The following is a 25,286-nucleotide window of genomic DNA, read 5'->3' on the forward strand; positions in this document are numbered from 1 at the left end:
CTGCTGGCCGTACGCAGTCCAGCGTATGAACCACAGCCCGGCTGGTCAGTTACTAAGTTTAGGTGCCTGTCCAGCTCCCTTATGAAGACAACCAGGGGTCTATTGGTAATCCCCCTTATGTATGCTGGACTCTATACTTGGAAGTAGTATTCACTTCCTCTTTACCCTGCCCTCTTTCTTCTCCCTCTTCCCTCCCTTCACCTCTTTCCTCAGCCCAGCTTCACTCTCATAACCTCCGGCCGCCATTTAACCTACTTATCACCCTCACTTTCCCCCCTTTTCCCTTTTTCCCGTATCTCTTCTATCCCCTCACTTATCCTTCAGCCTCCTCCTCCTGATTTTCTGCTCACCTCATCAGCGTCGTCCTCGTCCTGGGTCAACATGCACTTCGACTTTAAATTATTAATCCTCCTCTCCTCATCTTTAATCCTCCTCGCCTTCTTCCTCCTCCTCACCTAGGAAGCGTGACTCATGAGAGAGAAGGCAACATTAAAGGAAGGAGAGGAAGAGGATGAAAGGGAGAGTAGATGAGTGACAGAGGGAAGGAAGCAGGTGTGAGGGTGGGAGAAGAGAGGGGAAGTGAAGCTGTGTGGGATGGAAGAGAGAGAGGAAGTGAAGGAGGGAGGTGTGTGGGGTGGGAGAGAGAGGAAGTGAAGGAGGGAGGTGTGTGGGGTGGGAGAGAGAGGAAGTGAAGGAGGGAGGTGTGTGGGGTGGGAGAGAGAGGAAGTGAAGGAGGGAGGTGTGTGGGGTGGGAGAGAGAGGAAGTGAAGGAGGGAGGTGTGTGGGGTGGGAGAGAGAGGAAGTGAAGGAGGGAGGTGTGTGGGGTGGGAGAGAGAGGAAGTGAAGGAGGGAGGTGTGTGGGGTGGGAGAGAGAGGAAGTGAAGGAGGGAGGTGTGTGGGGTGGGAGAGAGAGGAAGTGAAGGAGGGAGGCGTGTGGGGTGGGAGAGAGAGGAAGTGAAGGAGGGAGGTGTGTGGGGTGGGAGAGAGAGGAAGTGAAGGAGGGAGGTGTGTGGGGTGGGAGAGAGAGGAAGTGAAGGAGGGAGGCGTGTGGGGTGGGAGAGAGAGGAAGTGAAGGAGGGAGGTGTGTGGGGTGGGAGAGAGAGGAAGTGAAGGAGGGAGGTGTGTGGGGTGGGAGAGAGAGGAAGTGAAGGAGGGAGGTGTGTGGGGTGGGAGAGAGAGGAAGTGAAGGAGGGAGGTGTGTGGGGTGGGAGAGAGAGGAAGTGAAGGAGGGAGGTGTGTGGGGTGGGAGAGAGAGGAAGTGAAGGAGGGAGGTGTGTGGGGTGGGAGAGAGAGGAAGTGAAGGAGGGAGGTGTGTGGGGTGGGAGAGAGAGGAAGTGAAGGAGGGAGGCGTGTGGGGTGGGAGAGAGAGGAAGTGAAGGAGGGAGAGAGGTCGGCAAGGAGAAGTCGCTTCCTCGACCACACCCACGACAGAAATATCTGAGAGGCAGATGAGGGAGGTGCTGTGAAGGTGTCCAGCCTACCCACCCTCTACTGGGAGGCATAACAAAGAAACACTCCAGTAGGCCTATTGCACCACACCAAGCCTACTGATATATATATACATATGGAACAATTGAAGTGTTTTCTGGAATATATTCTTACAATAACGTAAATGTAATGAGGACAATTAGAAATAGACCACTTCATAGGTCTATTTAACCTGTGTATTTATCAATAACTACATTACTGAGCTGGTGTCGAAATGCCTTTTAACCAAATTTATTATTATTATTATTATTATTATTATTATTATTATTATTATTATTATTATCATTAATCGCCAAAGGTGAAAATTTATATATTTTGTCCAATAAATTGTCTGATAATGAAGCTAATTTAAGTCAAATATTTCATTAAGGTAAAATATTTTATATATATTTTATGTACATTGTTTCATAAACTATCATATAATTATGCTATAGTTACAATAAACACAAAATTCTTATAGGTGGTAAATATACTCATTTGGCCTAGTATAATCTTCAGAAAACTCAAATATAAAACACCATTTTTGCACCGTTGAGGAAGTGAGGTGTAGCACCATGGACTGGTAACAGCACAGGTCGTTATTGCCATGAATAATGTAGGCTATCTGAGGTGTACATGTGTCGTTATATGGCCCAGCAGCCAGGGTGAGAGAGGGTAGGTAAGGAAGAGGGTGGGTAAGAAAGAGGGTAGGTAAGGAAGAGGGTGGGTAAGAAAGAGGGTAGGTAAGGAAGAGGGTAGGTAAGAAAGAGAGTAGGTAAGGAAGAGGGTAGGTAAGAAAGAGGGTGGGTAAGGAAGAGGGCAGGTAAGGAAGAGGGTAGGTAAGAAAGAAGGTGGGTAAGAAAGAGGGCAGGTAAGAAAGAGGGTGGGTAAGGAAGAGGGTAGGTAAGGAAGAGGGTAGGTAAGAAAGAGGGTGGGTAAGAAAGAGGGTAGGTAAGAAAGAGGGTAGGTAAGAAAGAGGGTAGGTAAGGAAGAGGGTAGGTAAGAAAGAGAGTGGGTAAGGAAGAGGGTAGGTAAGAAAGAAGGTGGGTAAGGAAGAGGGTAGCTAAGGAAGAAGGTAGGTAAGAAAGAGGGTGGGTAAGAAAGAGGGTAGGTAAGAAAGAGGGTAGGTAAGGAAGAGGGTAGGTAAGAAAGAGGGTGGGTAAGGAAGAGGGTAGGTAAGGAAGAAGGTAGGTAAGAAAGAGGGTGGGTAAGAAAGAGGGTAGGTAAGAAAGAGGGTAGGTAAGGAAGAGGGTAGGTAAGAAAGGTGGGTAAGAAAGAGGGTAGGTAAGAAAGAGGGTAGGTAAGAAAGAGGGTAGGTAAGGAAGAGGGTAGGTAAGAAAGAGGGTGGGTAAGGAAGAGGATAGGTAAGGAAGAGGGTAGGCAAGAAAGAGGGTGGGTAAGAAAGAGGGTAGGTAAGAAAGAGGGTAGGTAAGGAAGAGGGTAGGTAAGAAAGAGGGTGGGTAAGGAAGAGGGTAGGTAAGGAAGAGGGTAGGTAAGAAAGAAGGTGGGTAAGAAAGAGGGTAGGTAAGAAAGAGGGTAGGTAAGAAAGAGGGTAGGTAAGGAAGAGGGTAGGTAAGAAAGAGGGTGGGTAAGGAAGAGGATAGGCAAGGAAGAGGGTGGGCCAGAAAGAGGGTAGGTAAGAAAGAGGGTAGGTAAGGAAGAGGATAGGTAAGAAAGAGGGTGGGTAAGGAAGAGGGTAGGTAAGGAAGAGGGTAGGTAAGAAAGAGGGTAGGTAAGAAAGAGGGTAGGTAAGAAAGAGGGTAGGTAAGAAAGAGGGTAGGTAAGAAAGAGGGTAGGTAAGAAAGAGGGTGAGTAAGGAAGAGGATAGGCAAGGAAGAGGGTGGGCCAGAAAGAGGGTAGGTAAGAAAGAGGGTTGGTAAGGAAGAGGGTAGGTAAGAAAGAGGGTAGGTAAGAAAGAGGGTAGGTAAGAAAGAGGGTAGGTAAGAAAGAGGGTAGGTAAGAAAGAGGGTGGTAAGGAAGAGGGTAGGTAAGGAAGAGGGTAGGTAAGAAAGAGGGTAGGTAAGAAAGTGTGATCACCACTACCACTGTGACCACCATCACTACCACTGTGACCACCATCACTACCACTGTGACCACCATCACTACCACTGTGACCGCCACTATCATTACCACTGTGACCACCATCACTGCCACTGTGACCACCACCATCACTACCACTGTGACCGCCACCATCACTACCACTGTGACCACCACCATCACTACCACTGTGACCACCATCACTACCACTGTGACCGCCACCATCACTACCACTGTGACCATCACCACCACTGTGACCATCACTACCACTGTGACCACCACCATCACTACCACTGTGACCGCCACCATCACTACCACTGTGACCACCACCATCACTACCACTGTGACCACCATCACTACCACTGTGACCGCCACCATCACTACCACTGTGACCGCCACCACCACTACCACTGTGACCGCCACCACCACTACCACTGTGACCACCATCACTACCACTGTGACCGCCACCATCACTACCATTGTGACCACCATCACCACCACTGTGACCATCACTACCACTGTGACCGCCACCACCACTACCACTGTGACCGCCACCACCACTACCACTGTGACCACCATCACTACCACTGTGACCGCCACCACCACTACCACTGTGACCACCATCACTACCACTGTGACCGCCACCATCACTACCATTGTGACCACCATCACCACCACTGTGACCATCACTACCACTGTGACCGCCACCACCACTACCACTGTGACCGCCACCACCACTACCACTGTGACCACCATCACTACCACTGTGACCGCCACCACCACTACCACTGTGACCACCATCACTACCACTGTGACCGCCACCATCACTACCATTGTGACCACCATCACCACCACTGTGACCATCACTACCACTGTGACCGCCACCACCACTACCACTGTGACCGCCACCACCACTACCACTGTGACCACCATCACTACCACTGTGACCGCCACCACCACTACCACTGTGACCACCATCACTACCACTGTGACCGCCACCATCACTACCATTGTGACCACCATCACCACCACTGTGACCATCACTACCACTGTGACCGCCACCACCACTACCACTGTGACCGCCACCACCACTACCACTGTGACCACCATCACTACCACTGTGACCGCCACCACCACTACCACTGTGACCACCATCACTACCACTGTGACCGCCACCATCACTACCATTGTGACCACCATCACCACTACTGTGACCATCACTACCACTGTGACCGCCACCACCACTACCACTGTGACCGCCACCACCACTACCACTGTGACCACCATCACTACCACTGTGACCGCCACCACCACTACCACTGTGACCACCATCACTACCACTGTGACCGCCACCATCACTACCACTGTGACCACCATCACTACCACTGTGACCGCCACCACCACTACCACTGTGACCACCATCACTACCACTGTGACCGCCACCACCACTACCACTGTGACCACCATCACTACCACTGTGACCGCCACCACCACTACCACTGTGACCACCATCACTACCACTGTGACCGCCACCACTACCACTGTGACCATCACTACCACTGTGACCACCATCACTACCACTGTGACCACCATCACTACCACTGTGACCATCACTACCACTGTGACCACCATCACTACCACTGTGACCACCACCATCACTACCACTGTGACCACCATCACTACCACTGTGACCACCACCATCACTACCACTGTGACCACCATCACTACCACTGTGACCGCCACCATCACTACCACTGTGAATAAATTGGAAACCTCACACGAGGCTGTTGCTTTACCCAATGATAAATTATGACAAATGTGGTACTGATACATTGCATTATGACATGTAAGACATGCCACATTACATTATATCACATGTAAGACATGACACGTTACATTATATCACATGTAAGACATGACAAGTTACATTATATCCCATGTAAGACATGACACGTTACATTATATCCCATGTAAGACATGACACGTTACATTATATCACATGTAAGACATGACAAGTTACATTATATCCCATGTAAGACATGACACGTTACAATATATCACATGTAAGACATGACACGTTACATTAAATCACATGTAAGATATGACAAGTTACATTATATCACATGTAAGACATGACACGTTACATTATATCCCATGTAAGACATGACACGTTACAATATATTACATGTAAGACATGACACGTTACATTATATCACATGTAAGATATGACAAGTTACATTATATCCCATGTAAGACATGACACGTTACATTATATCCCATGCAAGACATGGCACGTTACATTATATCACATGTAAGACATGACACGTTACATTATGACATGCGAGACGTGACATTATGGAAAATAATAATGATATAGTACTTATATATGCTTGTATTCCAGCTACGTAATATATATTTTTTGAACTGACATCCCTTCCAAACTAGAATTGCGTGACCCATACGTATTTAGAGTTTATGGTTAATACTCTGATGATGATAAGTAGGAAGAAGAAGAGAATTTAATATTCCCTGTCACACTGTTTACTCTGGTATTCTTCAAACCATCTGCCACTGTTTGGCAAGAAATATCTCTTGGTATACATTCTACACTGCTTTTTTTTACAAGAATGGTATACAATACTGACAAGATGAAATTGAGACACATGTGCAACATCTGGGTATCTTTATTGTAGACGTTTCGCCATCCAGTGGCTTTTTCAATACAAATTCCAGGACATAACTTGAAGACAGGAGAACTATGTACAGAAGATGAGGTAATCAGTCCCTCAACCTAGCAGTAGGTGCGAAGAGCACCATAGTCGTGGAGATTCTGAAGCAGAAGCAAGGCGCCTGACGCTTATACAGTAACGTCAGGTGGAAATGGGACGGGCAGCAGACGAGGGCATAGTCACTGGTAGGCGGGATTCCCCAGTGGAAGTAGGTCCTACTCAAAGAGATGGGTTAGTTGTAGTAGTAGTTGTCGTAGTCGTGAAGATTATGTGCATGTCCTCAGAATCAAGATTCCATGATGTTGCAGTGTCTGACAGGTTGTACAAGAATGGTATACAATACCGACAAGATGAAATTGAGACACATGTGCAACATCTGGGTATCTTTAAAGATACCCAGATGTTGCACATGTGTCTCAATTTCATCACTGCTTTTTTTACATAAGAATTGAGGAGTGCAACAGACCTACTGGGCCATTCTAGGCAGGTCCTTCTCAAGCCTAATCTTTCACATATATTTGTCCAGCCTATTTTTTCAAGCTTCCCAATGCGCTAGGTTCCATCACTACTTGACAGATTGTTCTATTCGTTTACAACTCTATTTCCAAACCAGAACTTTTGTGTCTATTTTCCGAATCTCAATTTATCCATCTTGAATCTATTGTTTAACTATTTCTGGGTTAGATATTATCAGCTCCCTATTTATGACGTTTGACAAATGTTATGGTGATATTAGGAAGATGTGGATATGTCATCCTTCTCTGTATGTTCTCTAATTAATTTATATTCATTCTGTAATATAGAGACCAGAACTGAGGCTTAGATTAAGTAAGGTTTGTCAGGAAACAGGACAAGTGTTTCCTGACGCGGGTGTTAGTTATATGATGACCCACAGCTGGAGCTTTTGGTCATCTGACCGAGGCCTTCCACTGGCTTACAAGTCCACCTCTTTAAAATTTGTGGTTGTGATTAGAACTGAAGCGCATGATCGAAGTGAGGCTTTAATAATGATGTATAGAGATGTAGATTTTACTTATCCTTCTTAGATTTTACTTATACTTCTTATTATATAAATCTAAGTACTAGTCTTTTAGCATTATTATACACAGTTAGGCACTGCTGTCTTTGTTTCAGATTTTTGCGTAAAATAACTCAAAAAAAATTTCTCACTTCTGATAGGCTTTCCCTCCATCATTGCTGATGCATCTTGTGGATGTGATATTATCTGATAAGTTTGAACTTAGTAGATGCCAGTTTCCAAATAAACTTGCGTTTGTTGGACCCTCAGCGATAACTATAGACCACCTGTAGTGTTAAAAATACTAACACACTAATAACAGTGGTTATAAATGACCATAATTTTTAAAGGGGTGGACCGGTGAACCAGCAGAAGGCCTCGGTCATATGACCAAAAGCTCCAAAGGCGGGTCATCATCTGACCAAGACCCGCGTCAGGAAACACATGTCCTGTTTCCTGATGAACCTGACCTAACCTAACGTGTAGTGTTGAGGCAGTCAGTCCCTCAGCCTGAAGAACAGTTCTTCCATAGCCTAATCAATATTTCAGGCTATGGAACAAGAACTAGAGAATACCTCTTCTGATGGGCTTCAAACCTTAAGCAATGACGAGTTTTGTTCATCGAGAGGTTTACATTGATTTTTAGGCTGTGTAGGTTTTAATTTTCAAATTTTATTAAACAATTTGGTTTCCACACAATAAGAAGTGTATATATATATATATATATATATATATATATATATATATATATATATATATATATATATATATATATATATATATATATATATATATATATATATATATATATATATATATATATATATATATATATATATATATATATATATATATATATATATATACAGTGGACCCCCGGTTCGCGATGCTATCAGTATTCGATAAATCCGGTAACCGATGCATTATATCGCAGAAAATTTGCCTTGCTTCCCGATACAAAACCCGATATGCGATGTGGTTCGTAGGAGACGTGTCCATGTGTGGCCTGAACTGCCCGGTGTGTGCCAGTGTTTACAAGCCAGCCAGTGTGCGCGCATCTAAGGATACATTCGGTGCATTCCATATTATCCATATTATCACTGTTTTTGGTGCCTGTTTTTGCAAAATAAGTCACCATGGGCCCCAAGAAAGCTCCCAGTGCCAACCCTTCGAGACCAAGGGTGCTAATGACTGTTGAAATGAAGAAAGAGATAATTGCAAAGTACGAAAGTGGAGTGCGTGTGTAGGAGCTGGTCAGGTTGTATAGTGAACCCCAATCAACCATCTCTACTATAGTGAGCAAGAAAATGGCAATCAAGGAAGCTGTTCTTGCAAAAGGTGCAACTGTGATTACGAAACAGCAACCGGAAGTGTTAGAAAATGTTGAGAGACTGTTATTGGTGTGGATAAATGAAAAACAGATAGCAGGAGATAGCATCTCTCAAGCAATCATTTGTGAAAAGGCTAGGCAGTTGCATGACGATTTGGTAAAAAAATTGCCTGCAACTAGTGGTGGTGTGAGTGAATTTAAGGCCAGCAAAGGTTGGTTTGAAAGATTTAAGAATCGTAGTGGTATACATAGTGTGATTAGGCATGGTGAGGCTGCCAGTCCTAATGGCATTAAAAGAAGAAGGGAAGTAACCCCGGAAAAGGACTTGCTACCTCAAGTCCTAATGGAGGGGGATTCCCCTTCTAAATGCTAACACCATCCACACTCTCCCCTCCTCCCATCCCATCAATCATCACCAGATCTTCATTAAAGGTAAGTGTCAATTATTCTTTCGTTATTTATTGTTATTGTTGTTATTGTAATTACTATTCTATTGCATTAAACTTAATATTTCATGTGGTAAAAGTTTTTTTTTCATACTTTTGCTTGTCTTGCACGGATTGATTTGATTTCCATTATTTCTTATGGGGAAAATTGATTCGCTTTTCGATATTTTTGGTTTACGATGAGCTCTCAGGAACGGATTAGTATCGCCAACCGGGGGTATATATATATATATATATATATATATATATATATATATATATATATATATATATATATATATATATATATATATATATATATATATATATGTATGTATATATATATATATATATATATATATATATATATATATATATATATATATATATATATATATATATATATATATATATATATATATATATATATATATATATATATATATATATATTTATATATATATAAGCAGACATACGTCTCACGGTATATATTTTCTGAGCTTTAATTTATATACTAAAGTGTATATTGAAGAATTTACGTGCTGTGATTTATATTACAATCTGTTACAATCAATGATTCATAATTCGTAAATATTTAATGTATAATTTTTGAGAGGTGGATGTTAGAGGTCGATTATAGGAAAAAGTAGTAAGAGGCAGCTCAGGCGCCTCGGATCAAGAGCATCAATGTAATTTGAACTTTGTTATTCCATTTTATTAACGTATATGTACTCAACTGTGTGGTTGCAGGGGTCGAACTCTAGCTCCTGGTCCCGTCTCTTTAACCTGCCAGATTCACTCCCTCTTAGCCTAGTGGGGATCTATCGTACCTGTTCTTAAAACTTTGTATGAAGCCTGCTGCCTCCACTATTTCTTTGCCGAGGTTATTTCACCCCCCATGCGTGTGTGTTCTCACCTATTTGTGGTTGCAAGGGTCAAGTTACAGCTCTTGGCCCCCGCCTCTTTGCTGATCGCTGGGTGTGTGTGCACCACTAGGTCTTACTATAAAGATAAAACATTCCTGTAAAGTCACCTTCACACACTCCACCTACCATGTGTCGTAAAAATATAATTTCCTCTGTCTCTCACTCTCTCTCTCTCTCTCTCTCTCTCTCTCTCTCTCTCTCTCTCTCTCTCTCTCTCTCTCAGTATACACCTTTTCACCGGCTCCCTTCACTGGGGTTCCTTGATGCCTATGCAGGGCTCTTGATCCAAGACATTGCAGCTACCCTCCCCTTCCTCGGATCAGTCCTGATTGCCACCCTTTCTCCAGGTGCTATATAACCCTTAAAGTAATAGTTCTTTACTCCGAAAATAATAATAATAATAATAATAATAATAATAATAATAATAATAATAATAATAATAATAATCACGTCTGTCTCTTGTTCTATCTTTCCTGTTTATCATCGCTCTAAAAAAATCTTTGTTAAATTTAAAAAAAAAAATATCTATTTGTTTATCCCCAGTATTTCTTCCTTTGCTTCCTTTCAGTAAAACATTCAAGCAAAATAACTGTATTTTTAATACACAAATATTTCATCAGTATCATTAGATCAAAGGTATACACAACGATAAGTTGGTGAATAAGACACATGTGCGCCGTCTGTGTATCCTGGGAAGCCGTTTCGCCTGGAAAGCCGTTTTTTCACTCATGACACAGAGGCATGAGGATGCAGCTCCTCAGGGTGGGGACGGTAAAAGAGGTGGACAGGTGCAGCAGTGGTAGACGTGGTCATATGTGAGCGGGGGCCCACTAGTAGACGTAAGTCATGTGAGCTTGAGGTTAGCAACTGAGTTGAAGAATGAGACACTTGTTCAACATTTGGGAATCTTTATTGAGGAAATGTTTAGCCAGTGGCTTCATCAGTCCAGTGCAAAGAAGAACGGTGGAAATGAAGGAGGAGGAGTTTGAGGTAATCAGTCCCTTATCCTGGAATCGATGTGTTCAGTCCATCAATCTTGAAGAAAGTAATTTCGTACTTCAATGTTGATGGATTGAATACATCGATTCCAGGCTGAGGGACTGATTACATCAAAGACCTCGTCCATTTCCACCGTTCTTCTTTATACTGGACTGATGAAGCCACTGTGTGGCTAAACATTTCCTTAATAAAGATCCCCAAATGTTGCACATGTGTCTCATTCTTCAACTTGTCGGTTTTCTAAATCATTTATCACAGCAATAGAGTTGTTGCAGACATCATTCCCTGTCCTAGACTCCCTGGTGTTGTTGTCTTACACAAGTGTATAGTCACATCAAGAGGCGCCTGAGTGTCCCTATCACCTGATATCATATTTATTTTTCCCCTATAAACTACCTTGTACATAATTACTATTCCATTTGCGTTGTCTGTTTTCTTAAGCTGAATTCTAGGATCTTTCCTTAATTCTGAGCAAAACTCAGACCTCTGCAACACAATTGTCCTCAAATATTAGTTAAGTTATACCATAAACTAGCAAATTTCCTAGACTTCACATTGCGAAAGCAAACAAGGCAAATGTGACAGTAATTATAGACAAAATAAACGATATTAGGAAACAGGGAAACGCGTGTACATGATAAGGACACAGGTGCAACAGTTAGGTATCTTTATTGTTGAAACACTTTGCCTGCATAGTAGGCTTCTTTAGTCAAATACAAGAGGGAGCAGTAGTGATGAAATAAAGGTATGTAATCAGTCCATCAGCCTTGAGGTGGTCCGCTCCACAGCCATTTTCAACAATTTCTGCCATGTTTCTGTATTAAATTAAAAAAAAAATGGTGTCGGGGCGAAAAGTCTCATCATTGAAGAGAGCCTGGGTGGTGGTGGTGGGGGAGGGGGGTGCTGTGCAAGTGAAACGTCTCTTCAGTTAGATACCCAGGTGTTACACATGTGTCCCGTAGCTCGATTGGTAGCGTACTCAGCTCATACACTGAGGTCCGGGGATCGATCCCCGAAATGGGTGGAAACATTGGGACGTGTTTCCGTAAGATACCTGCTGTCCCTGTTCACCTAGCAGTAAAATAGGTATCTGGGTATTAGTCGACTGTTGTGGGTCGTATCTTGGTGACAAAATTTATCAAAATGCTCTGCAAAACAAGGGGATTTCTAAATAGTATGTCACTGATGTCAGCTATGTTCTGTATACCCTGTACACATACTTGAAGAAATAAAAATTATTATTATCAGCAGCATCAATGCAGCCGTCCAGGAAAGAGCCAGTGGCTTGAACACTTTACAAAAGATGGAGCCAAAACTTTAGACAATGTTTTTGCCCGTATTGAACCATTATCACGTGACTGGTCAGAGAAGACTCCCTCAACTGTCTCCCCTTTCATTCATTATATTCAGGTATATTACTTTTGTCTCTCTGAGCGCTACTTATTCCACATTCTTTTTTTCAACTTTCACCCTGAAATTTTAAGTTTTTTTACCAGCTGTGTGTGTGTGTGTGTGTGTGTGTGTGTGTGTGTGTGTGTGTGTGTGTGTGTGTGTGTGTGTGTGTGTGTGTGTGTGTGTGTGTGTGTGTGTGTGTGTATGTGTGTGTGTGTTTATGTGTGTGTGTGTGTATGTGTGTGTGTGTGTGTGTGTGTGTGTGTGTGTGTGTGTGTGTATACTCACCTAGTTGTAGTTACAGGGGTCAAGTCATAGCTCCTGGCCCCTCCTCTTCGCTGGCCTCTGTGTGTGTGTGTGTGTATACTCACCTACTTGTACTCACCTAGTTGTGGTTGCAGGAGTCGAGTCATAGCCCTTGGCCCCGCCTCTTCGCTGGCCTCTATGTGTGTGTGTGTGTGTGTGTGTGTGTGTGTGTGTGTGTGTGTGTGTGTGTGTGTGTGTGTGTGTGTGTGTGTGATTGTGGCACCCCCTCGGAGATGCGAGCCAAATATGACCACAAAAACCTAGTATCAGGAAATTCGTAGCAACTTCAGTACTGAGGGTGGTATCTATAGCCTCCCGCACCACCCCCACCTCTGCTTAGGCAGACAGGCAGGCAGACTGTACAAACAGGCAGGGAGGCAGACAAACAGACAGGCAGGCAGGGAAAGAGACAGACAAACAGGCGGACAGACAGGTAGGAAGGCAAGGAAGGGAGGTAAGCAAGTAGACTCTCGGAAAGAACAGACAACAGGTAGCAGATAGGCAGACTGACAGGCAGGTAGGCAGACTGACAGGCAGGTAGGCAGACTGACAGGCAGGTAGGCAGACTGACAGGCAGGTAGGCAGACTAACAGGCAGGTAGGCAGACTGACAGGCAGGTAGGCAGACTTACAGGCAGGCAGGTAGACAGACTGACAGACAAGCAGACAGGCTAGATGGAGAAATTAACATGCATTATAAGCGACTGATAGATTGATGTGCAAGTTGGGCGAGTTCACTACAGGAACATTGAGAGAGAGAGAGAGAGAGAGAGAGAGAGAGGGAGACAATGGTGCTACTGGAGTATGTATATTATAGTTTGTGTTGGACCTTGCGATGAGAGGGTGTTGTAGGGTCCTGTTGTATATATAGCACCACCCCCTCCACCACCACCAACACCACCTCCATCACCACCACAATCACCATCACCATCAGCAGTAACTCGAGTGTCTCCCACAGGTTCTGATAGAAACGGAGGATGGTGAGGTGCAGGAATTTGAAATCGTGGAGAGCAAAGAAAAGCTGGGCACACTGAGGAAGGCTGTGCCCACCCTGCCCGTGCCCCTGGCGGTGTTATGCCTCATTCTCAACCTCATACCAGGCCTAGGTTAGTAGACTTTTGTGGAGGGGTTTAAGTAATGACGTAAGTTTATTCAGGTATAGGTACACATAAACAGTTACATAAATTATCACACATAGCACTTGTGTAGATTACCTAGTATAGCCTAAAAAAAATCAATGACTTATTTCCACGGGGGTCTTTGTAATATCTTATTTAAACCTTAAAATTTAAAATAGCTAAGTAACACATTTATGTAAAATCAGGTACAATAAAAGATTAAGTGCTATACCCCTCCCTCCAACATAGATGGTATTGGTAATACAGCACCAGGGTATACCAACAGTATGTAAATAAGACACGTTTCATCCATTAGGGACTTTTATGAAGTTATCGGTGGCCGAAATGTTTTCACATTATTATTATTATTATTATTATTATAATCAAGGGGGAAGCACTAAACCCGTAGGATTATACAGCGCCTGGGGGGGGGGATGTGGAAGGCATTCAGGCTTAATTCGGGGAACTGGAGCACAGATCCAATTCCCTAAATCAAGAGCCCCTCACCAACATCAAGGAACCTTCCCTGAGGGGTGTTTTCACAGTAAAATGTCGTAACCTGAATTGTGTCTTATTTACATGGATGGTATTTTCATGTCAAACGTAACGTCGAGTTTCCTATTTCGCTTCAGTTATGCTAGCATATATCTCTTATGTACGTTATCTTTATTATTATAAATCTATTTTTGTTGTTTTGGCTTTTAAGGGTTACTGGCGCAAGTTGTATTGAGCTTTGAGTGTTGGTTATTGCTGTTGTGTTTAAGGGCTACGACGGCTTCTTTTGTACAATACTTTCTCTAATACTCCTTATACAGAATAAAGTTCCTTGATGCCAGTGAGGGGCTCTTGATCTTAGGTGTATGAGACTGGGATCTGGGAGCCCTGCCAACCCCCGGAACTGCGATATTGAAAATTTTGTTGGATAAAATCTGAAATTTTGCAGGGTTGACTTCGGTAATGCATCAGTTATTTGTGTTTGTGTTAATTGCTTATTATGTAGTTTTCAGTTTTATCCAGACTGACAAATGTTGGTTATGATACTCATATTTTATAAATATTAGCATAATTATATGGAAATCAGGATATTTTAAAGTCAGGGCAAATTTCTCCCTCCCCCTTCCTTCACAGTGGAACCACCCCTAAGAGCCTGTGCTTTTGATGCAAGTAATTGCACTTTTTTCCCTTTGGATCGAACTTAATTGCCTCCCATTCCCTGCAGATGCATGGCCTCTACGAGTTTAGCTCTTCCCTCTAAATATAAAAATAGTATTTATCTCCTATATAGTACTAAGATGCACCCGCAACACCATTATAACACCTCTAGCACTAGTATAACACATACAACAGCAGTCTTACTCCTGTAACACCATTACAGCACCTCTAGCACTAGTTTAACACATACAACAGCAGTCTAACAACAGCAGCTCTCACTCTTGCAGGAACGTTCGTGTCAGGTCTAGCTGTGCTGTGCGGGTACCCTACACACTATGAGACCAAGAGTGAGGGTGTTTGCTGGAACATGGTGGCTGCCTTCTTGCAGGTGCTGCTCACCCCTATAGTAGTGGGAGTCATCTGGTCCCTGCAGCGAGGCGTCATACTCGTCCAGGAGTCATGTGAGTATATTTAGAAAGATTGGTGCTGGTCCAGGAGTCATGTGGGCTCTTATAGAAGGATAGGTGCTGGTCCAGGAGTTATGTGGGCTCTGGTAGATGGATAACTGCTGGTCTTGGACGGATATTCACAAGTATATGCACACCACCGGTATAACACCTGCAAATAGAGATTAATCTGTGTATATACACTGAGAGATATGCACCTCTCGATATATATATATATATATATATATATATATATATATATATATATATATATATATATATATATATATATATATATATATATATATATATATATACTTTGGTGGGTGTGTATGTAAGCCCACACCACGGAGCTCACAAGCCCGCACCATGACAAGTGTTTTACTCTGGTAGAGGAAAGTAGGAGAAAGAGAGAGAGAGAGGAGTGGTGGGGGAGGAAAAAGAGGAGAGGGAGGGAAGAGAGGGGAAGTGATGGAAGTGAATGTCACAGACAGGTATACGAGGCCAGGAAAACCCACGACTGTCGTGGCGGCCACGTTTATGGGCAAATTGGATTTTTTATTCTCCTGGAAGTTGTCTGAATCTAGTCGGCGAGGCAGGCTCCAAACTTTTGTCATATATATATAAAAATTCACGCGGACAGTCTTGCTGTAAACAATGTTAATAATTAATAATTCTCATAAATCACGGTAAGGGCAGGGATTAAACTCGCGGTGAGTCGTAATGATTGAATATTGATTTTCATCTCTTCCTTTTTAGTACAAAAGAAGATTGACGATCGGAATGCAAAGGTGGATGAAGAGGCGTAGGATCCTGGCATAATTATAGTGCCAGAACTCACTGAAGGACTCCACCGAGCACCTCACCCCACCAGACGACATATTAGGACTGTAGGACCCTGATGTATACTGCAGCACTAAAATTTACTGAAGGGCGCCGAAGGACTCATCATTACGCTATAGGATATAGGAAGATCGTAATATTCTGTTCTCCAGTATAATGCCAGAGCACTGAAGGACGTCACAAGATACCACACCAGTGAAGATGGTAGGATTGTAGGACACTGGTCTCCATTACTTTGTCAGGATTTACTGAAGTGCGCTCCAGCACCTCCATTATACCAGAGTATATCACCTAACGTTGCGGCATGGAGGCCCTCAGAACACCAGGGGACACAGTGTAACTTAGCTAACACTGCTCCCTCCTTCCCTCACAGGATGGGTATATGGCGCATAATAATATACAATTATTAGAGGACATCACTGGAAAACTCCCCACTTCACAAGACATCATAACACGTCTTCAACACGGCACAGAGAATCAGGACAGAGATACGTAAAGACTTACCAGGAGAGGTTGCAAGACGCCAGGAGATTCTGCACGACTCCAGCAGGAGCTAAGAGATGCCAGTTAATTCTACAGTACTCCAGCAGATGCTGCTGTATAGCCCTTGTGGTTTAGCGCTTCTTTTTTATTATAATAATCCAGCAGACACTACGAGATACTATGAGGTGCTAGGAGAGTCTACAAGACGAGCAGACACTACAAGGTACTGTGAGGTGCTAGGAGATTCTACAAGACGCAGGGCTTTGCATAAACAATGTCTGAGCCTCGCTATACACAGAAACTTGTATCGTTCCCAGGTGCGAACTGTATCCTAGAAGTGTCATTGGTTCCCTTGGTATCGGTCAGTATCAAAGTCCCTTCACTAACTGCAACAGTTTCTCTCTTAAGAATTCGTTCACGTTTCCCACTCTTTCTGCCACGTTTTTAAACGTCCATGACGTAAGATAAAAAAGCTTCTAGCTATTTTTTTTCTTGACTTATTCATGACTAGTGGTAAACAGGTGAAAGTCAGCCTTAATGACCTTCTTGCACTCGATAAGCTTTAAACCTAGCAAACCAACGTACATGTAACTATTATTTAATATTTGACCTCTGACATTTTAAAAATTTTGACTTGGAACGAATTAACATACACCATGTGACCTAAGGCTAAATGTTATATCTAAGACCCTCATAATCTCGACTTCACAAACTTAATTAACTCTTAAACTTGTCTACCTTCTTTATTTAATTTCCGTCGTCATTATTATATTGATGGGGGCAAGTGCTAAAATTTTTGCTATAAGCTATGCGTACTAGGTAATCAGTATGCTGTATTTTTTAGTAAAGCATACATAATCTGGCATCATATTGTATGAGTATAATAAGATTCTGTGTGTGAATTTAAATTCACTTGATATTGACACGATTGATCTAATTAATATTTTATTATAAGTAGTATAGCGTGTTCCTGAAAGGTAAGTAAAGCTTCTTGAAGTGTTAGCTGTAGTCTTGTAAGAAATATTACCATAATTTTTATATGGGTGGAGGGGTAAGCCAGTGGAAGGCCTCGGTCAGATGACCAAAAGCTCCAGCTGTGGGTCATCATATGACTAAGACCCGCGTCAGGAAACACACACTGACAAACCTTACCTAACCTTTATAAGTTCCTCAAAAATACATACCCCCAGAGGCGTATGCCTCTCTGTATATTGATATATTGTTGTCTTTTTAAAAGATTAAAGTATTCTTGACTGGTGGTAAACAGGTAACGCACAGCCTTAATTAATGACCCTCGTGTACATGATACATAGTGCGTGCGACCAGCAGGAACAGTCTGGTTGATCAGACCTTGATCTACCAGGATGCAGACCAGCTTTACTACACAAACTTTGATAATCCACCTTTTAGCACTCCTCACGGCCCCTCCTAAATTGACCCCTATTGTCATCTCCATCCTTATCCTTAGATCCTGTATCAGTTCCTACACACAAGCGCTGTATGACCCTGGTGGGTTTAGCGCTTTTTTATTATAATGATAATGCACAGACTAACACGACAGGAAATCTTATTTCATGTTATTCAGTGCTAATCCCGAGACCTGGTGTGACCTGTGAGTATAGCCCGAGACCTGATATGACCTGTGAGTATGACTCGAGACCTGGAATGACCTGTGACATAACATTTAAGCTTGACCTTAACCATAAAAATTATTATTTATCTAGTGAAGTGAGTGTGTACTGCCACTTTGACTGACCTTCGACCTGTGACCTCAGAAGCTAATCTGAGAATTAACACAAATATCTGCAGTATAATAAGTGATCTTAGACTTAATAACGAACACTTCTTACCACTTAAATAACAGTTTTCTTGATAAATTAGACACATGTGCAACTCTTGGGTATCTTTATTGAGGAAACGTTTCGCCACACAGTGGCTTCATCAGTCCATACATAGGAGAAACTTGAAGAACAGGGGGAGAATGAGGTAATCAGTCCCTCAACCTTGAGTCGATGTGGTCAGTCCATCAATCTTATAGCACTCGGGTACTATTTTCTATATATATATCGTATATACTTTTTTTTCCCTATACTGATTTTTTCAGAATTCTCAAAAAAAAAAAATTAAATCTCGTTGCTAATATTATTGTTGTTATTATTAGACTTATTCTCATTATTTATGATCATTTTGTGTATTAAAGTGAATTTACATTGAAATTATTACGTTAGGTGGCCTCTTTGTACATAAAAATATATGTCCTTTTTGTACGTGATCTGTAAATTGCAACTTGTTGGGTTTGTTCAACTTTAGTTAGTTGTTTGTACGTATAAAATATATGTAAATGGCATATTGATGCCGATAAAATGTTCAGAGGCATTTATGTACATTTATGACCTTAAAGGAAACGTTTAGCCACGAGTGGCGAAACGTTTCCTTTTTATGTCCTGAATTGACTCACGAAATCGTAATGACACGATTGCAAACAAGCCATACCACGGGTGGGATTTGAACCCGCGGTCAGAGAGTCACAAAACTCCAGACCGTCACGTTAGCCACTGAGCCAGCTAGCTTCAATACACCTAGTTGGACGAATCTTATTGAAGCTAGCTGGCCCAGTGGCTAACGCGACGGTCTGGAGTTTTGCGACTCTGATCGCGGGTTTAAATCCCGCCCGTGGTATGGTTTGTCCTGAACTGTCCGTACGTGGCTTTATCTACTTAAAACTCTTATGTCTAAAAATTTGAGGGGATCTATGTATTTATATATTCAAATTATGTGTGTATGTTTAAGAATTTGTGGAATTCTTTTTATATGAAAGACGTATATGTGGGTATTTTACTTATAGGAATGTTAGAGAAGAATTATACTCGTACGTAGAATTTTCTATAGTGTCCCCAGACTTTCTGTAATGATACTTGTTGATGATCAAAAGGCACAAAATATTTGTGTAATACATATTAGTATTATATTACCTTGTTTGGCTCTTAATTTATTCACCATAACTGTACAGGAGGCCTGTTCTAGGACCGGCCGCAGGGGCGTCGATCCCTTGAAATATTCTTCATCCATTATTCAGGGGTAGGTCATTTTGATGTTATATTCACGGGGGAAGGTTTAACTCACACTTGGTGGCGGCTGGTACAACCATATCACAGAAGTTCTGCTTGTAAAAGTCATCCTATTATAACTATCGTGGCTGAATGGTTGCAGCGCTGGCCCATGGTTCGAGTCCTGCCCAACCTTCTGTTTATTCATCGACAGTCGCTCATTACGATTTATTTTAGGTTCATAAGGGTCATACAACGCCTTGGAAAGGAGGGGCAGTCAGGTTTGATTCGAGGAAGAGGAGGGTAGCTCCAGTTCCTTTGAACAAAGGGCCCTGGGAAGTAATCAAGTACCTGGGTACTGGGAAGTAATCAAGTACCTGGGTACTGGGAAGTAATCAAGTACCTGGGTCCTGGGAATTAATCAAGTACCTGGGTGCTGGGATGTAATCAAGTACCTGGTTACTGGGAAGTAATCAAGTACCTGGGTACTGGGAAGTAATCAAGTACCTGGGTACTGGGAAGTAATCAAGTACCTGGTTACTGGGAAGTAATCAAGTACCTGGGTACTGGAAAGTAATTAAGTACCTGGGTACTGGGAAGTAATCAAGTACCTGGGTACTGGGAAGTAATCAAGTACCTGGGTACTGGAAAGTAATCAAGTACCTGGGTACTGGGAAGTAATCAAGTACCTGGGTACTGGGAAGTAATCAAGTACCTGGGTACTGGGAATTAATCAAGTACCTGGGTACTGGGAAGTAATCAAGTACCTAGGTACTGGGAAGTAATCAAGTACCTGGGTGCTGGGAAGTAATCAAGTACCTGGGTACTGGGAATTAATCAAGTACCTGGGTGCTGGGAAGTAATCAAGTACCTGGGTACTGGGAAGTAATCAAGTACCTGGGTACTGGGAAGTAATCAAGTACATGGTTACTGGGAAGTAATCAAGTACCTGGATACTGGAAAATAATCAAGTACCTGGGTACTGGGAAGTAATCAAGTACCTGGGTACTGGGAAGTAATCAAGTACCTGGGTACTGGGAAGTAATCAAGTACCTGGGTACTGGAAAGTAATCAAGTACCTGAGTACTGGGAAGTAATCAAGTACCTGGGTACTGGGAGGTAATCAAGTACCTGGGTACTGGGAAGTAATCAAGTACCTGGGTACTGGGAATTAATCAAGTACCTGGGTACTGGGAAGTAATCAAGTATCTGGGTACTGGGAAGTAATCAAGTACCTGGGTACTGGGAAGTAATCAAGTACATGGGAACTGGGAAGTAATCAAGCACCTGGGTACTGGAAAGTAATCAAGTACCTGGGTACAGAAGTAATCAAGTACCTAGGTACTGGGAAGTAATCTAGTACCTGGGTACTGGGAAGTAATCAAGTACCTGGGTACTGGGAAGTAATCAAGTACCTGGGTACTGGGAAGTAATCAAGTACCTGGGTACTGGGAAGTAATCAAGCACCTGGGTACTGGGAGGTAATCAAGTACCTGGGTACTGGGAAGTAATCAAGTACCTGGGTACTGGGAGGTAATCAAGTACCTGGGTACTGGGAGGTAATCAAGTACCTGGGTACTGGGAAGTAATCAAGTACCTGGGTACTGGGAGGTAATCAAGTACCTGGGTACTGGGAGGTAATCAAGTACCTTGGTACTGGGAAATAAACAAGTACCTGGGTATTGGGAGGTAATCAAGTACCTGGGTACTGGGAAATAATCAAGTACCTGGGTACTGGGAAGTAATCAAGTACCTGGGTACTGGGAGGTAATCAAGCACCTGGGTACTGGGAGGTAATCAAGTACCTGGGTACTGGGAAGTAATCAAGTACCTGGGTACTGGGAAGTAATCAAGTACCTGGGTACTGGGAGGCAATCAAGTACCTGGGTACTGGGAAGTAATCAAGTACCTGGGTACTGGGAAGTAATCAAGTACCTGGGTACTGGGAAGTAATCAAGTACCTGGGTACTGGGAGGTAATCAAGTACCTGGGTACTGGGAGGTAATCAAGTACCTGGGTACTGGGAAGTAATCAAGTACCTGGGTACTGGGAAGTAATCAAGTACCTGGGTACTGGGAAGTAATCAAGTACCTGGGTACTGGGAGGTAATCAAGTACCTGGGTACTGGGAGGTAATCAAGTACCTGGGTACTGGGAAGTAATCAAGTACCTGGGTACTGGGAAGTAATCAAGTACCTGGGTACTGGGAAGTAATCAAGTACCTGGGTACTGGGAGGTAATCAAGTACCTGGGTACTGGGAGGTAATCAAGTACCTGGGTACTGGGAAGTAATCAAGTACCTGGGTTCTGGGAAGTAATCAAGTACCTGGGTACTGGGAAGTAATCAAGTACCTGGGTACTGGGAGGCAATCAAGTACCTGGGTACTGGGAGGTAATCAAGTATCTGGGTACTGGGAAGTAATCAAGTACCTGGGTAGTGGGAAGTAATCAAGTACCTGGGTACTGGGAAGTAATCAAGTACCTGGGTACTGGGAAGTAATCAAGTACCTGGGTACTGGGAAGTAATCAAGTACCTGGGTACTGGGAAGTAATCAAGTACCTGGGTACTGGGAAATAATCAAAGTTTAATACAAGGAAAGGTACAGTAATGCCATTCCTTGGATCAAGAGCCCCTGTTAACACTTATTATATATAGTCACAACACTTGACAGAGTCCACCTTGCTGCTGATGTATTTGTGGTCATTATAAATAAAAAATATATATTGCACGTTAATATATCTAGCGATGTGTGTAGCAGTTGGCACCCCTGACCTACAACCTCCAGTAACACCCAGCCAATTGGTATTTTACCGAATTATGCGTAAAAAATGGCTGGACTAGGCTTCGCTCTATGACCCTTGTGGGTTTAGCGCTTAGTTTTGATTATAATAATAACTGAATAATGAATTAGTGAGTCAAATATTTGAAAAAAAAAAAACAGTTTGGTTGCCCACACTGTTCTATTGTAACTATTTTTGCGAAGATATATTTTTTTTTATACGATTTGTAGTTATGGACGGCAATTTTTTTTTCTATTAAAGATCATTTAATCCAAACGATTTATGAAATTCTCATTAAGTTTATAAAGAAACGAGAGAGGAGGGAACATGACAGTTGTCAGCTGTGTCAGCCCAGGTCAACACACATTGTGTTGTAGGTAAGTTTTATGTCATATTTGGCCTTATATCACGCCAAACACAGTATATATTACCTCTTTCTCACTCACTACAACTCGATTTACCATTGTAAGTAACTTTTATTATGTATAATGCACTTATCTAGGGTAATTATTACCTTCAAGGTAGTGGGGAGGTTTAACTAAGTTTGGTTTAAAAAACTCTTAAACACCAGGACTTACATACTAGAGAACGTTTCGGTCATGGAACTTGAAGTGATCAAAATCCCAGGACCGAAACGCTTTCAAATAAATATGTCCTAGTGTTTGCTTACATGTTTTTTTAAACCAATTTATCGGTAACAATTACCAAGTTTTATACCGTAAGTTTATTTAGGTACACATGAGTAGTTACACATATTTAGGTGATTACAGTTATCATACATAGTAACATGAATGAACAGAAAGGTGGACAGAGGCTCCAGCTCTGGTCCCAGTCCCACCGTCCACTTTTCTGTTTATTTGTCAAAAAAGTCTTTCATTACGACTTAAATTAAATTCATAATATGTTGCAAACAGTTGCAGACAGGCAATATTAACAATGTAAGATAAGCCACGGGAGGGGTGGAAATCTTTATCTCAAGTACTTTCACTTCTCAGTGCGTCATCAGGAGCTGTGCAATGTTGCAAGAGTAGCAATTGAAGAAATGAGGGGAAACAACCATACCACTGGTGGGGTTAGAGCCCGCTTACCACGGGGTTAGAGCCCGCTTACCACGGGGTTAGAGCCCGCTTACCACGGGGTTAGAGCCCGCTTACCACGGGGTTAGAGCCCGCTTACCACGGGGTTAGAGCCCGCTTACCACGGGGTTAGAGCCCGCTTACCACGGGGTTAGAGCCCGCTTACCACGGGGTTAGAGCCCGCTTACCACGGGGTTAGAGCCCGCTTACCACGGGGTTAGAGCCCGCTTACCACGGGGTTAGAGCCCGCTTACCACGGGGTTAGAGCCCGCTTACCACGGGGTTAGAGCCCGCTTACCACGGGGTTAGAGCCCGCTTACCACGGGGTTAGAGCCCGCTTACCACGGGGTTAGAGCCCGCTTACCACGGGGTTAGAGCCCGCTTACCACGGGGTTAGAGCCCGCTTACCACGGGGTTAGAGCCCGCTTACCACGGGGTTAGAGCCCGCTTACCACGGGGTTAGAGCCCGCTTACCACGGGGTTAGAGCCCTCTTACCACGGGGTTAGAGCCCGCTTACCACGGGGTTAGAACCCGCTTACCACGGGGTTAGAGCCCGCTTACCACGGGGTTAGAGCCCGCTTACCACGGGGTTAGAGCCCGCTTACCACGGGGTTACCTGGAGTTTACCTGGAGAGAGTTCCGGGGGTCAACGCCCCCGCGGCCCGGTCTGTGACCAGGCCTCCTGGTGGATCAGAGCCTGATCAATCAGGCTGTTGCTGCTGGCTGCACACAAACCAACGTACGAGCCACAGCCCGGCTGATCAGGAACTGACTTTAGGTGCTTGTCCAGTGCCAGCTTGAAGACTGCCAGGGGTCTGTTGGTAATCCCCCTTATGTGTGCTGGGAGGCAGTTGAACAGTCTCGGGCCCCTGACACTTATTGTATGGTCTCTTAACGTGCTAGTGACACCCCTGCTTTTCATTGGGGGGATGGTGCATCGTCTACCAAGTCTTTTGCTTTCGTAGTGAGTGATTTTCGTGTGCAAGTTCGGTACTAGTCCCTCTAGGATTTTCCAGGTGTATATAATCATGTATCTCTCCCTTCTGCGTTCCAGGGAATACAGGTTTAGGAACCTCAAGCGCTCCCAGTAATTGAGGTGTTTTATCTCCGTTATGCGCGCCGTGAAAGTTCTCTGTACATTTTCTAGGTCGGCAATTTCACCTGCCTTGAAAGGTGCTGTTAGTGTGCAGCAATATTCCAGCCTAGATAGAACAAATGACCTGAAGAGTGTCATCATGGGCTCATCATAGAGCCCGCTTACCACGGGGTTAGAGCCCGCTTACCACGGGGTTAGAGCCCGCTTACCACGGGGTTAGAGCCCGCTTACCACGGGGTTAGAGCCCGCTTACCACGGGGTTAGAGCCCGCTTACCACGGGGTTAGAGCCCGCTTACCACGGGGTTAGAGCCCGCTTACCACAGGGTTAGAGCCCGCTTACCACGGGGTTAGAACCCGCTTACCACGGGGTTAGAACCCGCTTACCAATACACCCCTGGCTGTCTTCATGAAGGTACTGGACAAGCACCAAAAGTCAATACCTAACGCGCCAGGCGATGGTTCATATGTCGGTTTATGTGCAGCCAGCAGTAATAGCTTGGTTGATCAGGTCCTGATCCACATTAAGGCTTGGTCGTGGACCGGGCCGTGAGGGCATTGGCCCCAGAAACACTCTTAAGACACGAAGTTTCAACCCTTCCTCTTAATTCCCACAGC

General features: G+C 43.5%; 1 protein-coding gene and 1 long non-coding RNA gene across 6 annotated transcripts in view; both read left to right on the plus strand.

Annotated features, from left to right (window-relative positions):
• LOC128702139 (protein stum homolog) overlaps positions 1–19,638 on the plus strand; it is a 35,073-nt gene extending 15,435 nt beyond the window's left edge. Inside the window, exons 2-4 of the mRNA XM_070102728.1 lie at positions 13,587–13,734; positions 15,186–15,359; positions 16,104–19,638. Of these exons, the coding sequence (XP_069958829.1) occupies positions 13,587–13,734; positions 15,186–15,359; positions 16,104–16,153 (372 nt within the window). The 3' untranslated portion in view covers positions 16,154–19,638. The remainder of the gene's footprint in view (positions 1–13,586; positions 13,735–15,185; positions 15,360–16,103) is intronic.
• Positions 19,639–21,848: 2,210 nt separating this feature from the next.
• LOC128702141 (uncharacterized) overlaps positions 21,849–25,286 on the plus strand; it is a 39,201-nt gene continuing 35,763 nt past the window's right edge. For 2 of the 5 annotated variants that reach the window (XR_008409046.2, XR_011394323.1), the window contains exon 1: positions 21,849–22,874. This is a non-coding gene — a long non-coding RNA (uncharacterized lncRNA). The remainder of the gene's footprint in view (positions 22,875–25,286) is intronic. The other 3 variants (XR_008409048.2, XR_008409045.2, XR_008409047.2) reach the window with 3 other exon arrangements.

Source organism: Cherax quadricarinatus, chromosome 83 (assembly GCF_038502225.1).
Source record: "Cherax quadricarinatus isolate ZL_2023a chromosome 83, ASM3850222v1, whole genome shotgun sequence".
Lineage (NCBI taxonomy): Eukaryota > Metazoa > Arthropoda > Malacostraca > Decapoda > Parastacidae > Cherax > Cherax quadricarinatus.